This window comes from Gymnoscopelus braueri (assembly GCF_963280865.1).
Source record: "Gymnoscopelus braueri genome assembly, chromosome: 8".
NCBI classification, from domain to species: Eukaryota; Metazoa; Chordata; class Actinopteri; order Myctophiformes; family Myctophidae; genus Gymnoscopelus; species Gymnoscopelus braueri.
The window spans coordinates 52,966,014-52,983,016 of NC_137609.1; the positions used below are offsets into that span (position 1 = coordinate 52,966,014).

Consider the following 17,003-nt stretch of genomic DNA (forward strand, 5'->3'; position numbering starts at 1 on the left):
CCGGATGCTGTGTCTAAATGATTCTAAATTATTCCAAAATCGCAGATCAATAGAAGCTCATAGCTTGTAGATCTGCTATTTTTGAAAAATCTTGAACATTTTTGCAAATCTTTGATTATATGTATATTTGTAAAGGGAACATTTTTAACTACATACCTTTTGGGGGTCCTTGACATGAACAAGTTTGAGCTGATATAGCAACATATGTTTTTCAGAATTAGACAAAGACATTTGTAGAATCGGCCTCAGGTCTTAATGGATTAATTTTTTTTCTACTGGAGAGAGAGTGTGTGTGTGTGTGTGTGTGTGTGTGTGTGTGTGTGTGTTTTTTCTACTGGAGAGAGAGTGTGTGTGTGTGTGTGTGTGTGTGTGTGTGTGTGTGTGTGTGTGTGTGTGTGTGTGTGTGTGTGTGTGTGTGTGTGTGTGTGTGTGTGTGTGTGTGTGTGTGTGTGTGTGTGTGCGTGTGACATTGGTAACCCTTTTCATCGGCTAACTTTTTTCTTGTTCTGCCAGTAACACTTATTTAACTTATAAGCAGCAACAATGAACAATATCTGTCAATTTTAGTGAAAAGGGGCTTTATTGCCATGAGAAAACATCATGTACAATTGGCTTATTTCCACGCCCTGTTGCCTTACAATGTGAATGTTGCAATGTTTGTTATCGCCGTCGTTGATTGGCTAGGACTGCTCACGTGACGGACATGCATCCAAAATCTACGACAGATACACCACAATTGGTTTACCTACAAACTACGCCATACTGACGCCCCGGACGGCTCCAACGCGCAGAGCGCATGTGTGTGTGTGTGTGTGTGTACACATTCTGTTGTTTATTAGCACACATAGCTTAGCTGGGACTAGCCGGCAACTGGACCCTGTGCCTGCTAACAGCTGCTAACGGAGCAGCGCGCACCGGACCTCTGTGTGTGTGTGTGTGTGTGTGTGTGTGTGTGTGTGTGTGTGTGTGTGTGTGTGTGTGTGTGTGTGTGTGTGTGTGTGTGTGTGTGTGTGTGTGTGTATGTGTGTTCGCTGCCATATACTGTAGCTCCAAACTAAATCCATGTCATCTAACAGGCCTTGAGCAAATACTATTTCCATCCATATTTCCATAAATAAAGTTCCCACAGATGACACCATGATCATACAGATGAGAATGAACGCTCTCCTCTTCATGCTGATGTCCCTCTCTCTTATTATTATTTATGTATTTATTTATTATGGGCTGTTTCAGAGCCCTTAATACAAAATCCCTAACATGCAAAATAGCCATTTACCCAAATGAACATTATACTATATCTTATCATAACCCGCCAGCATAGTAAAACACAATGATGCCCAATCAGGCCAACGCAGAGCAAGCCACCCTGTGTACCTGAGGGCTTTGTATTTGAGGAATAATAGTCTACAGCCTATAGTCTAGGCTATCTATGTGAGGGCCGTGTAGCTGCCCGAGCCTCTAGTATGTTTACAATGCCAAAGTGAAACAAAACAGTCAAACCGAAATAATGCCTGCACAGTTAAAAGGGAATAAAGACATTACATTGCAACTTAGAAAACATTTGCTTACAAAACCATTCAAATTGTGTGCCGTTGCTGTCAAAAATAGTACGTAGCAAAGGTTAGCTTGGGATAAACCTGTGTCATCTGTCTGTCTGTCTCTCTGTCCTCTCCTGTCTCTCTGTCCTCGTCTGTCTGTCTGTCTGTCTGTCTGTCTGTCCTGTCCTTTCTATGTCTTCCATCCTGTGACGTTGGAGCTTACAGCTGCAGCCAGCTGTAAGCTCCTAATCCCTGCTTTAATAAAGCCCTGCACCAGGTCAATGGACCTGACTGACTGACTGACTGACTGACTGACTGAATGACTGACATGCTGATTGATTAGTGATTACAGCAGCCTGTGTGTGTGTGTGTGTGTGTGTGTGTGTGTGTGTGTGTGTGTGTGTGTGTGTGTGTGTGTGTGTGTGTGTGTGTGTGTGGGGGTGTGTGTGTGTGTGTGTGGGGGGTCGATTGTTAATCACATGCATGTGTTTCACATTACATTCATTGTGAGGATGAGCTTCTCTTCCACATGCAACGTGTTCTTTTCATTCATATTATTGTTCATGGTCTGAAACACAGAAGTGAAGCATCAGTGTTTTAGACACAGCATCCGGTTTGATTCCCGGCTCCTCCTGCCTTTGTGCTGAAGTGCCCTTGAGCAAGACACTGAACTGAACTGCTCCTGGTTGGTGTCTTACATGGTTTCCTCCTCTATCACTCTGTGAATGTGTGTGTGAATGAGAGTGAATGTAATGCACACTGTGAAGAGCTTTGGATCAAGGCTCTCTTTGGATCAAGGCCATATAGAAATGCACCCCACACACACACACACACACACACACACACACACACACACACACACACACACACACACACACACACACACACACACACACACACACACACACACACACACACACACACACACACACACACACACACACACACATACATACATACATACATACGCACGCACGCACGCACACACACACACACACACACACACACACACACACACACACACACACACACACACACACACACACACACACACACACACACACACACACACACACACACACACACACACACACACACACACACACAGACATGCCTCATGTGACTGCTCGCTGTTCATCGCCACAGGGACAATGTGTTAATTAAGCATCATTCACACAGGTCAAATGGAGCTCTTTACTCTCTCTCTCTCTCTCTCTCTCTCTCTCCCTCTCCCTCTCTCTCTCTCTCTCTCTCTCTCTCTCTCTCTCTCTCTCTCTCTATCTCCCTCTCTCTCTCTCTCCCTCTCCCTCTCCCTTTCCCTCTCTCTCTCTCTCCCTCAGTTCCACAGATAAAGATTGTGAAAATAGCAAGCTCACACGAGGCGTTGTGAGCTTGTAAATCTGCTATTTTCAAAATGTTTGCCTCTTTTTAATATTATTTGACAATTTGGCCAATGTTTGACCAGTTTTCATAGTATAGTTTGTTGGTTACTGTTGATACAGTTATGGTGTTTTTCTTTCATTTTCTTTGAGGTATTAAAAAGGTCTTAAAAGTCCTTAAATTGTCACTTCACTGTTATCTGGGGACCCCCCCGAAAATCATGTGGGGACCCCCACAGGTTGCGAAGCACTGCTTTGATCAAACCTCTGCTTTGAGCACTGTCATGACAAATGACCCCCCCCCCCGCTCCAACCCCCATCCTCCAGTGACTTTTAGATTTAGTGTAAATTGATGCAACACACACACGCACACACACACGCACACGCACACGCACACACACACACACACACACACACACACACACACACACACACACACACACACACACACACACACAGTGTCGAGCCTCATTCCAGAACTGCCCGTGATTCATACTAAATCTCATTCATGTTGTACCGTATTGTTTTGTAAATCTATCACAGCTCCATGTGTGTCATACATTTCTGCTAGGCTGGGCTTTTGCTATTGTTGTGGATGCTGATGGAGCTGTTGTACTGTGTCTGATAATCTCCTGTTACCAGCTGGAGTCCTTTCTGTCACTAACAAACACTCTGGTATTATTTCAGCAGAAGACAAACGTCTGGCAAGGCGTCAAAAAATAAGGCTGCACAGTATCTAGAACGTTCTGTGAGGTGTGATGGTGTAGCTGGATACTGTGGTGAGATAGATAGAAATGATAGAACGGAACCGGGGTTGAACCGGTTCGGTTCTTTTTTCCCTGCCTCATTTTGAACCAGTTCAGAGTGTTTCCACTGAAAAGGAATTGGTTCAGAACCTTAAAAGTTAGTTCGGAACTGGGAACCAAAGTGGGCGTGTCACTATTCTACTAGCCTCGGAAACCCATGCTTTTTTTTTTTGTTACAAAAGAAAAAAAGCCTGGGGGAGCCATGCAGGAACGATGGTCTTGGACCTTGTTATCTCCTAACCAATCAGAGTGCAGAGGGGCGTCGCTCTAAATTTGGTGACGTCAGCGTGCTCCGTGCACAGGCCGGGGGGGGAGGGGAGGGGAGGCGGGGACATAGATTGGTGAAGCAATAGGAAGCCCCGCACGAATCCGTGCGGCTGAGTTTGGATCCGCCCTTAAAGACCATCGATTGGGCTCGTTCTCTCAGTCTACTATTCTACAGGTTGGAAGATGCAGATGTGATGTAAACAATGGCAAAAGTCAAATAATCATAAAAAAAAAGAAGAGAAAAGAGAAATTGTAATTTGCCACGATTGGATTTCCCCCGTGAAATGGATACTTTGACCGGTCATATTCAACACGTTGCTGGCCAGGCCTGGAAGCGAACTTGGGGCAACCGGGGACTCCTGCTCCCCAGGCCAGCTCTCTAACCACTCAGCTATATGCCGCCCCGTATTACAATGGTTTTCTGCTTAAAACGCGGGGAAGTTCACGGCCGGTTCCGCGAAAGCACTAAGAACCCAATAATCAGTAGTCAGTCGGGGGTAGTCCAGAAATATCTATGAATCTGCAAATCTCCATATACCCTGTCTGTCTGTCTGTCTGTCTGTCTGTCTGTCTGTCTGTCTGTCTGTCTGTCTGTCTGTCTGTCTGTCTGTCTGTCTGTACCTTTTATGTCCATGTAGATCCCTGATGTCGCTGAGTCACTCAGCCTGGTGAATGACATATTATGTACGTATGTGAGCTTTACACTGTGTTTGTGTGTTTTACAGGGTTTGAACCGTGTGGTGAAGGAAGGACAGGTGGGTCTGGATGGAGTCAGGAGGAAAGACTGGCACGACTACGAAGCGATCAGGAGAGACGCCTCGCGCTCTGGTAGGTCCAATAGTGTGGAGCAAACTGTTAACTGACCAATCACATCACACGATCACCTGCAGTATGTGTGACATCAGCCAGATACATTAAAGGTTCTATGACATTCATTTTCACTTTTTTTATTTTCAATGTTTTATTTGGGGTTTTATGACCTCAATTACACCCAAAAAACCTGAACTTAGAACATTCAGTGGATTTTCTGTGGTCTGGGGTTTTCTGAATAATTAGGCTGAAAAGTAATCTGAGCTTGGCCCTTCGACAGTGAGGTCACAGTCGATTAATCCCGCCCACTCTCCTCCTCGCCCCTCCCCTCCCCTATCCTTTCCTTTGGGGGGGGCGGAGCAGAGGCGATGATTGACAGGCAAAATCCCTCACCAGCGACACCCGCAGGCAAAGATTTATTTTTTCATTGCAGTTGAAAAGGCTTTAGAAATGTGAGAGAAAAACACCTGCCATGGATCACTGGAATGGAATTTTCACTTAAAACTTTTTGTACACTTTTGAAGGACCAGGACAAAGACTTTGAATGTGGTGTAAAAGTGAATGTCATTAAACCTTTAATGTTGTAGAAGCTTCACACATACATGACATTCTTCCTCTGTGGTCTGAATGAAGATCCTCCTCTTCGTAGGGAGTTGAACACTTCTTCTACAGTCAGAATTAGGGATGTGTGTCAAAGCAGCCATGCTTTCAGCCTTAGTTATCTCACTTTATCATGCGAGGAGAAATGTGGTTCAAAGTGGAAGACTTCATTCTGACAATGAGACAATGGACAATGCACACATACGCATGCACGCACGCACGCATGCATGCACGCACGCACGCACGCACGCACGCACGCGCACACACACACACACACACACACACTCACCTGCACCTTCTCTGAAGTCATTATTTTAAATGTTTGTGAAGGTCATTTTCAGTGGTGGAAAAAGTATTCAAATTATTTACTTAAGTAAAAGTACCAATACTGAAATATAAAAATACTCTGTTACAAGTAAAAGTCCAGAATTCTAAATTTACTTGAGTAAAAGTACAAAAGTATTGGCATTAAAATGTACTTAAAGTACCAAAAGTAAAAGTACTAAATATTTGAAAATAGCAGATCTACAAGCTCACAACGCGTCGCGATGCGACGCGTTGTGAGCTTGTAGATCTGCTATTTTCAAATAGCCTAGGTATAAAATAGGGTTAAAGTGGTTAATGCATGTTTCATAATATCATAATTTATATCTGAAAAGTAACAAGTAACTAAAGTTTTCAAATAATTGTAGTGGAGTAAAAGTACAATATTTGCTTCTGAGATGTAGTGGAGTAGAAGTAAAAGTATTGGACATTGGAAATACTCAAGTAAAGTACAAATACCTCAACATTGTACTTAAGTACAGTACTTAAGTAAATGTACTTAGTTACTTTACACCACTGGTCATTTGTTCCAACATAACAAAATACAATTAATTATAGTTTCAAACCCTGCAGCACTTAGTCTGCACAACATAATGAAGTGTAATGAAATCACACAAGTAGAGGCAGAAAGCACTGCTATAGTTTATAGTTTACACACTGGGTATCTGCACATTAATGCTTATGCCTTATTTGCACATTTATATATAGTTTTCTCTCCCTTTGTTTTGTTAGGCTGATGTTGCTACTGCTGAGGCTTCTTATGTTAAAGGCGTAGTTCACCCCAAAAACTCTGCAAGACTCTTTGAGTCAACTCCACTGGTCATCAAATTATTGGCTTGTGACAAAAACACAAAAAATGTGACAAAAACAAAAGAAATGTCTTCATGGGGTGTAATTGTTTGGGTGAACTACTCCTTTAACTTAGTTTTATATTCATTGTATTGTTATGTTGTAACACAGTATTGTGCTGACGTCACACAGCATGTCACTGCTTGTATGAGACACACATCTCTCTCTATATCTGCCTTTTATAATTGCTCTTAATCTCATAGGACTTCATTTCTATGACAACCAGCCGTTTCCCCTCGGCTCGTTCAGAGTCATATTTATAAATGAACCACAGCCTCATGTCATAAATGTTTCCCTGAGGTTAGCGCACAGACCATAATGCTGCTTGTGAACACCAGGACCTGGGTTCAAACCCCAGCCGTCTTGTCTCACATGTCTCTCCTCTCTCTCTGCCCTTGGTTTCCTGTCTCTCTACACTGAACCCTCTGAGATAAAAGCATCACATGACAACAATTAAATCTGATGTCCCTGAGGACTCACCAGGCGGATTTAAATCCTCCTGTGTACACAAACTGGAAACCACTAACAGTTGTCTTGGAGCAGAAAAAAACCTAAAAGTCGTCCAATTCCAATGAGTGTTGGTTTGTGCTTTGGGATCAGGACTCCATGGTTAGACGTTCCCTCAAGGTTAAAGTGCTGGATTCACTGATTCTGGGTCTTTACTACTTCATCTGAACACAGCAGAATGGAGAGAATTTCTTCACACAGACACAAGATCAAACTATTTTTTTCCCAAGCTGAACGTTTTATCAGAGAAGAGAAAGAGACTGAATGAAGACCTGGAGGTGGGCTGGATTCACTGGTCTGTGTGTGTGCGTGTGTGTGTGTGTGTGTGTGTGTGTGTTTACGTGCACGTGCATGTGCACACATTTATTGGCATGTATTGTATTGATTGTTAATGTGCCCAAGGTCTGTGACATGTTGAATAGATGAAATAGGTGTGTGTGTGTGTGTGTGTGTGTGTGTGTGTGTGTGTGTGTGTGTGTGTGTGTGTGTGTGTGTGTGTGTGTGTGTGTGTGTGTGTGTGTGTGTGTGTGTGTGAGAAAATGGCTGTAATGCAGACAAAGGGATGTACATAGCACGCCATGATATAATAGTGAAACTCATAGCAAAGGATCAGAATATCCTCAGTGAGAATGTACAAACATTCCTATGTCATTTCATCCATGTTTCACCTCTGATAACCCAGACATTTGTACACATTTGACAGCTAATACACCAGATGTTGTTGTGATTGATAAAGAGTCCAGAGAAGTGTCTGTATTAGAGACACCATGCACCTTTGACCCTAGCCTAGAGGATGTCTTTATGACCAAGGTCATTAAATACCAACCACTCCTACATACCATCTCAGAGCTGGGCTATAGGCGCAGACTATCTGTTTTTATATTTGATAGCCCCCTAGGACATACGCACAGACTGGTTGTTAGAGGGTTTCAACAACTTGGGATGTCCAAAAACGAGGCAAAAAGGTTGGCAAAGTACTGTGCTGTCTCTAATATACTTGGCAGCCGCCACATATGGCGGAGACGCTGTTACTTATACCCATAGAGTACTGAGTGACATGTTTATTGTATCATGAAGGCATATGCCATGATTTTGTGAATGCAACCTTTACTGTACCTTTGATATTTTGTCCTTGTATGCTCTCCATTATGTGGACATGAATACATTTTTAGAATTGTTTTAAACACGTGTGTGTGTGTGTGTGTGTGTGTGTGTGTGTGTGTGTGTGTGTGTGTGTGTGTGTGTGTGTGTGTGTGTGTGTGTGTGTGTGTGTGTGTAACAGGTAATGGTGAGCAGGGCAAGGCGTTTCCTCTGAGCGAGGCTGACAGGGTGGATCAGGCCTACAGAGAGAATGGATTTAACATCTACGTCAGCGACAGGATCTCCCTCAACCGCTCTCTGCCAGACATCAGACACCCAAAGTGAGTGGCCTCACACTCACTGTGTGTGTGGGTGTGCGTGGGCGTGTGTGCGTGCCTGTGTGTGTGCGTGCGTGCGTGTGTGCGTGCGTGCGTGCGTGTGTGCGTGCGTGCGTGCGTGTGTGCGTGCGTGCGTGCGTGCGTGCGTGCGTGCGTGCGTGCGTGCGTGCGTGCGTGCGTGCGTGTGTGCGTGCGTGCGTGCGTGCGTGCGTGCGTGCGTGGGTGTGTGTGTGTGTATGTGCATATCACTTTATCATTCTACCAAACACTATTCTATTCGGAAACGTATACGGTTTATGCTTTTAAATGGAGGATGCCCTCGAGTGCAATGTTCGTCAATTATAGATGATTGTCTTAAAGTGAGACTTGTGCCAACAGACTTTAAAGCCGATATGCAGGTTGAACTTTGGTAAAACAATACAAATGAAAACGGACAGACACACAGCCACAGACACACAACAATGTGTTGAAACGTTTGAACACGAAGCTATGCGCCGTTGTCTCAAGATATGCATATTACACTGTGTACACGGCAAGCTCACAGCTGTTAATAATTAACAACAATATTATTCTCTTATCTGGAGTGTCTCTCTGTCTTATCAGAGAACACCAGATAATGAACCTTCCACCTCACATTAACAGCTTTATTTAATGGCCAACACCTAAGGGAAACAAGGGAAAGAGAGACCTGTGTGTGTCCTGTGGGGGAAATTCAGTTACAGCTTCAAGGGTCAAGTGTCTTAGCCTGATAAACCCCCCCCCCCCCCCCCTTTCCGGAAATCTCATTTGCATTTGATTTCAGGAATTGGGTCTGGCCTGAGGGCTTATCTGGGCGTTTCTTGCTCGTCCACAAAATGGACTAGCCTATCGGCGTCCTCGCTCATTGTTCTGTGATTGACAGCGGAGGTTGGCCAATCAGGTGGAACCCGAGTGAACCCGAATGGAGCCGAGTGCAGTCGACCGAAATGGTTTGTCGGCCATTGCAATTCTGTCCGCTGTTTTTGGTTTCGGTTTTAAAACTTCAGAACGCTCTCAAACTTCTTTTTTGTGCCACGGAATTTACTTTAAAGATATCGTTCGGATAGCATTTAGTTGTTTAACTTCATATATGTGGTCAATTAATCATGACAGAGCCTATTTGAAAATAAAAATTATGAGAACCGGCAGGGGCGGGCAGTGACACGCATAAGTATATTTTGATGCCGATACTTTGGTACTTTTACTGAAGTACATTTTTAATACGGGACTTCTACTTGTAACAGAGTATATCTACATTGCAGTGTTGATACTTTTACTTAAGTAAAACATGTTAGTACTTTTTTCCACCACTGCATTCAGCTATGTCTGCCTCTCTAACCTCACTCCTCTCTATCCATTCAGCTATGTCTGCCTCCCTAACCTCACTCCTCTCTATCCATTCAGCTATGGCTGCCTCTCTAACCTCTCCATTGTGACACATTCAGCAGAGGTTCCAGTCTAGTTGATGAATCTCCAGTGTAATCTTAACAGCCACATGTCATATCAAAGTGTTCTCTGTACCTGGTGTCAGGAGGCAGGGAACAGCCTCTGTTATTCAACCATAACATTCATTTATCACAGTCAATCCTGAAGAGACTGAGTTGGTGATCGAATCCCAACTGAATGCATCCTCTCTCTCGCTGTAATACTTTTTCCTCTATTGATAAAGATTAGTTTAGAAGCTGAGAGAGAGGTGGTGTGTAGTTGTCTCCGCCAGTATGGTGGAGAGTATGTTTTCGTCTCCGTCCTTCCGTGTGTGTGTCCGTCTCAGCCAAGCTAACATTGGTCAAGCTTCACGTGACTCGTGACAATATGTTGTCACCAATGCTTTGATTGGCTAGCGAGACGCATGATGACATACAAACCTATAAATAGGTGACGCACTTCAAAAAATCACATATATTTTTTTGAAGTGAGCTTCCATCAGCCAAGCTAACATTGGTCAAGTGACACGTGACAATATGTAATATAAATAGGTAAGACAGGATTAATCAGGAACAGTACTGGCGGAGACCTGTGCTCTTAATATGTTTCTCTATTAAAAAGATTAGTTTGGAAGGTGAGAGGAGGAGGTGTGTAGTTTAATATGTTTCTCTATTGATAAAGATTAGTTTAGAAGCTGAGAGAGAGGAGGTGTGTAGGGAGACACAGGAGAGAAGACTGGCACAATTCACTATGGATGCTGTGATGTAGAGACAGACTCAGATTTCAGATTTATTGATATTGGCCGATATTTCTGCTGTTATTTGATTTCTGCCATTATTTGACTGATTGTTACAACATCGGCATCGCCAATTATGCAACTGATGTTTCCCTTTTTTTAAGTGTTAAAGATAAAATAAAATAAAAGCCGATCTCCAAGCTCACAACGTGTCAGATCGTGGGACCAGCAGCTTGATTGATTGATTGAATATTGTATTAGGCAGAAATGTAAAAAAAACAGCACAAGTACAGTAATAGCACTTTGTCTAAAAGGTCCGTCTAAAAGCGTCCTTGCGGTCTTGTTTCCATCGAGGTCCTTGGTATTCAATTCATAAACATATATGTAGTAGCATATAGCTAACAGTAGCATATAGCTAAACCACCTGCTTTGCTTGAAAGGCATCATGCAATTTTCCCCGAACCTTTCATGCAGACATAATAACCTGGGCCTTAATATTTTGTCGCCTTTGTCCATCACTGTATGTGTCACATCCCTCCTTTGAAGTCTCTCTCTCTCTCTCTCTCTCTCTCTCTCTCTCTCTCTCTCTCTCTCTCTCTCTCTCTCTCTCTCTCTCTCCACTTTGCACCTTTGGTGAATCTAAAGCCAGATGGATCAAACTAATCCCAAATCAATGGGCTGTATATCTGCCATCTTCCTTAAAGCGATCCAGCGCTCCTAAAATGTGCTTCACCAGGGCTGGCTGTCGCTGGAAGTGAGGATTAAGAAGCTGACAGGTTGATACCTGACGGCAAAGTCATTTCTTACTAACTAGACCAAATGTCATTCACCATATTGACAACTAACAGACCAAATGTCATTCACCATATTGACAACTAACAGACCAAATGTCATTCACCATATTGACAACTAACAGACCAAATGTCATTCACCATTTTGACAACTACCAGACCAAATGTCATTCACCATATTGACAACTACCAGACCAAATGTCATTCACCATATTGACAACTAACAGACCAAATGTCATTCACCATGTTGACAACTACCAGACCAAATGTCATTCACCATATTGACAACTACCAGACCAAATGTCATTCACCATATTGACAACTACCAGACCAAATGTCATTCACCATATTGACAACTACCAGACCAAATGTCATTCACCATATTGACAACTACCAGACCAAATGTCATTCACCATATTGACAACTACCAGACCAAATGTCATTCACCATATTGACAACTAACAGACCAAATGTCATTCACCATATTGACAACTACCAGACCAAATGTCATTCACCATATTGACAACTAACAGACCAAATGTCATTCACCATATTGACAACTAACAGACCAAATGTCATTCACTATATTGACAACTACCAGACCAAATGTCATTCACCATATTGACAACTACCAGACCAAATGTCATTCACCATATTGACAGCTGCATTGTGCTGTGGACCATGACAGATGGAGATTAGTTTAATTAGCCCATTCAAACCGGGAAAGCATTTGTGTCATTTTAGATTTGAGCTATTTAGCACGTTGGTTGGCTTTTCAAAAAATAGCAGATATACAAGCTCGTATATCTGCTATTTTTGAAAAATCTTTGAATATATATTTTTTACATACATTTTAACTCAAATATTTGCTTCTGGCGGTCCCTGGAACAAAATATGTTGAGATGGGGTCCGCCTATAAGTAATAATTATATAATTAATTATTATATAATATTAAATATTGTTATAATTAATAATATGACATATTATTATATCTAATAATATTATATATTATTATTTTTATAATAATATTTAATAATATAATGCCTATAATCTTTGGGGTCCTTGCCATGAAAAAGTTTGAGCCCCACTGATATAGAAAAAAATATGTTTTTCAGAAAAAAAATGTTTAGCAGGAAAACAACACATACCTAGTAGTACCACTTTATCTTTGTGTTTTTAACAAACATTCGTAGAAACGGCCACAGGTCTTAATGGGTTAAAGAGCAGGTTGTTGGACGAGGTATTGTGCACATCCTGAATCACTTTCAAACAGACTCAACCTCAGCCAGAGAGCTGCTAGCGTTCACCTCTCTTGATTAAGTGACAAAGCTGTTTTGAATCAATCCTCTGCCATCCTAGTTCTACACAGTCTCTACACAATATATTGATCCACAGCCCACAGTAGACAGCACACTTGTCTGTGGTTTTGTTGTGTTCAATATAGAGGCTGAATGATGGCATATTTCTGGGTCTGAAGCCAATCCCGATTTTGGAGATTTCCTAGAGCAGCGATTAACTGATGTTTTGTCCAAAAGTACTAAATCAATTCTAACCAATCAGACATTGTTTTGTAAAGCTTTTGAAAACGTTTGAACAATGTTTTCCTAATGACATGCCCAGAACAGTGAGGTTAGGTTGAAAGCAGTGGTGTAAAGTAACTAAGTACATTTACTCAAGTACTGTACTTTTTGTACTTGTTTTGAGATATTATTACTTTGCTGGAGTATTTCCAATTTTCAGTACTTTTACTTCTACTCCACCACATTTTAGAGGCAAATATTGTACTTTTACTCCACTACAATTATTTGAAAACTTTAGTTACTAGTTACTTTGCAGATATAAATGATTACATTATAAAAAATACATTAACCAATAGCCTTATTTTATACATAGGCTATTTGAAAATAGCCGATCTGTATTTGTTATTCCGGACTTTTACTTGTAACAGAGTACTTCTACATTGCAGTATTGATACTTTTACTTATCTGAGTAAAATATCTGAGTACTTTTTCCACCACTGGTTGAAAGTGGTTACAAATCACGACACATCTCTCTGCTGCATAATTGTCAATACCGATGTGGTCAGAGAGTGGTGAGGACAGCGGAGAAGATTTCACTGTCTTCTATCAAGGACATTGCTTACAAGCGTTCGTCTGAACCATGGGGCCCAAACATCATAACAGACTCTACCCACCCATATCATGGACTGTTCACTCTGCTGCCTTCTGGCAAAAAGGTTCTGCAGCATCCGGTGCAGAACAGCCATTTGTTGTAAGAGTTTCTTTCCCCAAGCCATCAGACTCAGTGAATTCTAAATAAGGTGCAACATCCTCTATAAGTGCATCCTCTATCCTAGTATGCTGCTGAGGACTATTAGTTTTAGTTGGATTTTGACTCATTATGAACTGACTGTGTTTTTAATAATGGTGTTTTGAACTAAGAGTAGTCTTAGAATTCTGTAATCCAGTGGAATGAAATTCCGTTCAATGATGTATTTTATTTTCCGTTGGAAAAGTCAAACAATGCTCATATGGGTTTGGCTCTAGTACTGTATAGTTTGATACATTCAATGAACCTTACTGTACATTCGGCTTATTGTTGGTCCTGAGCTGGTTGAAAAAGCCATCGTTGCAGAATGTGAGAAATGAGAGTAGAACGTGATGCTGGATGGAACACACAGCTGCTCATGGAAGCAGGGAATCAAGCATCACTAAAGTTCAGGCAGTCATGGAAGTCAAGCTGTTTCCCACGCTCTTTCACCCTCAATCTAACACATTAAGCTATATGTCCTCAGTCCAATGGTTTAATCTAGGTGCTCTTTTTAAGCAGACACTCATCAGTCTTTCATGATACATGCTCAGCATATAGATCACTGTGTGATCAAACTCCCTCCACCTCCCCAGCCTCCTCCTGTAGTAGCATTTAGGTCTTCACTATGTCAGCATGTTAATTGTGGATTCTTGTGCATTTTATCATGTTTAATATTGTAACCGGAACACTCGCCCCAAAACACACTCGTTCCCATTTTGTTCACCCCAGCGGTTCTTGTATTTGTTTTACTGAGGTTAAGGTTAGGCATAAGTTTAGGGATAGGCATAGTTTTACTGAGCTTATGTTTAGGAATAAGGTTAGATTTAGGCATAGTTTTACTGACGTTACGTTTAGGAATAAGGTTAGGTTGAGGCATAGTTTTACTGAGGTTACGTTTAGGAATAAGGTTAGGTTCAGGCGTAGTTTTACTGAGGTTACGTTTAGGAATAAGGTTAGGTTTAGACATAGTTTTACTGAGGTTACGTTTAGGAATAAGGTTAGGTTGAGGCATAGTTTTACTGAGGTTACGTTTAGGAATAAGGTTAGGTTCAGGCATAGTTTTACTGAGGTTACGTTTAGGAATAAGGTTCTCACGCTTGCACATATGAATCAGGATCAGAGCCAAATACAATGCAACATCATTGCCATAAATGATTTATCTTGAAGAAAGTGTCTGCAACTTTGTTGTGTTGCTGTGTTTCCAGCTGCAAACAGAAGCTGTACTCGGAGCGTCTTCCTAACAGCAGCGTCATCATCCCCTTCCATAATGAAGGCTGGTCGTCTCTGCTGAGGACTGTCCACAGTGTTCTGAACCGCTCCCCCCCACACCTCATCCATGAACTCATCCTGGTGGATGACTTCAGTGACAAAGGTACCAAACACACACACGCATGCACATATGTACGTACGTATGTACGTGTGCACACAGACTTTTTTTTCTTTTTCGTGTGTGTGTGTGTGTGTGTGTGTGTGTGTGTGTGTGTGTGTGTGTGTGTGTGTGTGTGTGTGTGTGTGTGTGTTTGTGTGCGTGTGCGTGTGTGTGTGTGTGTGCGTGTGCGTGTGCGTGCTCTGTTGGTTGCAGACAGCCCAAGGGTGGGCTAGCCCGTGCTAGCGCTAGCATCTTGTTATATTCATAATCATGTGCATGTTGTTTTGTTTTGCATCTGTGTGTCACCAGCACTCTGCTGACAAGTGGAAAATTAGTCATTGTTGAGACAATAGCCTTGTTCTGACACATTTACCTTCAAGGGGAGAATTAGTCTCCAGTGTACATTCAGTAAGAATAGGCCTACATGAATATACATACAGAAGCTGTTTATACAACTGTGTTAATACATGAATACATACAGTATACCTGTATACGAGTGCTTATTGTGTATTTTTGGTGCCTTTGTTGTATGATCTGTTTGATCAGTGACCTTACCTTAGCATTGTTCTATTAGGAATTAAAACTACAATCTGTACGTTTCATTTCTGTTGTCTCCCTCTACCGACGGAGAGAGGTAATTGCAAAGATTATCAAACAACAATAGATATATTTTTGTGTGTGTTCTTATTGACTGAAATTGACAGTCGGTAGACATAACAAAACATACTCTAAGTGCTTCACATCAAACAGCCTTGATTGCTAAAACTGGTTGGAAACGATTCAGAGATTCAAAATAAGTAGATAGAATAAAACAGAACCAGTGCAAAGGATTGGTTTCCAAAGCAGTGAGTGTAGGTTTGTTAGTGGTTTTCTCTGCTGTTTCACATGGATTAAAGTTCTCAGTCAGTCGCCACGACTGATTCCAGTCATTTGGATTCTATAGAAGCCAGTATGTCTACAAGCTCTCAATGTGTCTGTGACGCATTGAGAGGCTATTTTTGATTATTTTAAGATTAGAGCATTTGAAGTGGTCAAACTAGCAATAGTTTGTTCAGAAGCATCTTCCATAATATTACATTTCATATAAAAGCAAAGTTTAAAGCCTCAATCTGTGATTTCTTCACCTGGTTGGCAGTATAACAGCAGGAACAATATTACTAAAACATCATCATGTTTTATTAAAGACAAAAAAAAAGAATGGAAACTTTTTCATGTTTTTTTCAATTCAAAGAAGTCACAGGAAAGTCATGGCTTGTTCTTTTCTTTTTCCAGTCAAACTTTGTGGTGTGTTGTTGTGTGATCTTCATATCAAAGACCTTCTGCTCCTGATGTCTTCAGTTTGAAGAGAGAGCAGAAAGTATCAACTCATGAATAAGGGATATAAGTTACTTATTCTCCATTTGCCTTGGAGAACAATATGTGGAGTAAAGGGTGGAAGGTATTGTGTGGAATTGTTGGGTGTAGAGTTGCACAAACATAAATACCAAATGAAATATCAGTATATCTACCAGTAGTTTTTGTGACTGTGTTTTTCTAGATATTTAAATATAGGATCTGGGTTTGGCTGGTTTTGAAACTGTAAGGTGTCAAAACCTTTTATTTGGAGGAACGATGGTGAAAAGCCAAGGTTGACTTTGCTACACGAGTCAGGAGCTGTTTGAAATGATGCTCTGTAGAAAGTAGAGTTTTCACACAGCAGAAACTGATGGAAGAATGAAGCAATGTGTGTTACTTTCTATACACCTGTCTGCCTCTGTTAGGATCCATTTAATACTCCTCTCCTCTCCTCTCCTCTCCTCTCCTCTCCTCTCCTCTCCTCTCCTCTCCTCTCCTCTCCTCTCACCATACAGTCATGG

The 17,003-nt window shown here is 41.7% G+C and overlaps 1 protein-coding gene across 3 annotated transcripts in view; it reads left to right on the plus strand.

Annotated features, from left to right (window-relative positions):
- Positions 1-17,003, plus strand: part of LOC308091058 (polypeptide N-acetylgalactosaminyltransferase 10-like) — a 99,099-nt gene that overhangs the window by 24,203 nt on the left and 57,893 nt on the right. For all 3 annotated transcript variants that reach the window (XR_013933658.1, XR_013933659.1, XM_080436364.1), the window contains exons 2-4: positions 4,716-4,818; positions 8,363-8,501; positions 14,984-15,150. Coding sequence is in view for 1 of the 3 variants with exons in the window: in XM_080436364.1 (XP_080292490.1) it covers positions 4,716-4,818; positions 8,363-8,501; positions 14,984-15,150 (409 nt within the window). In the remaining 2 variants the exon portion in view is untranslated. The remainder of the gene's footprint in view (positions 1-4,715; positions 4,819-8,362; positions 8,502-14,983; positions 15,151-17,003) is intronic.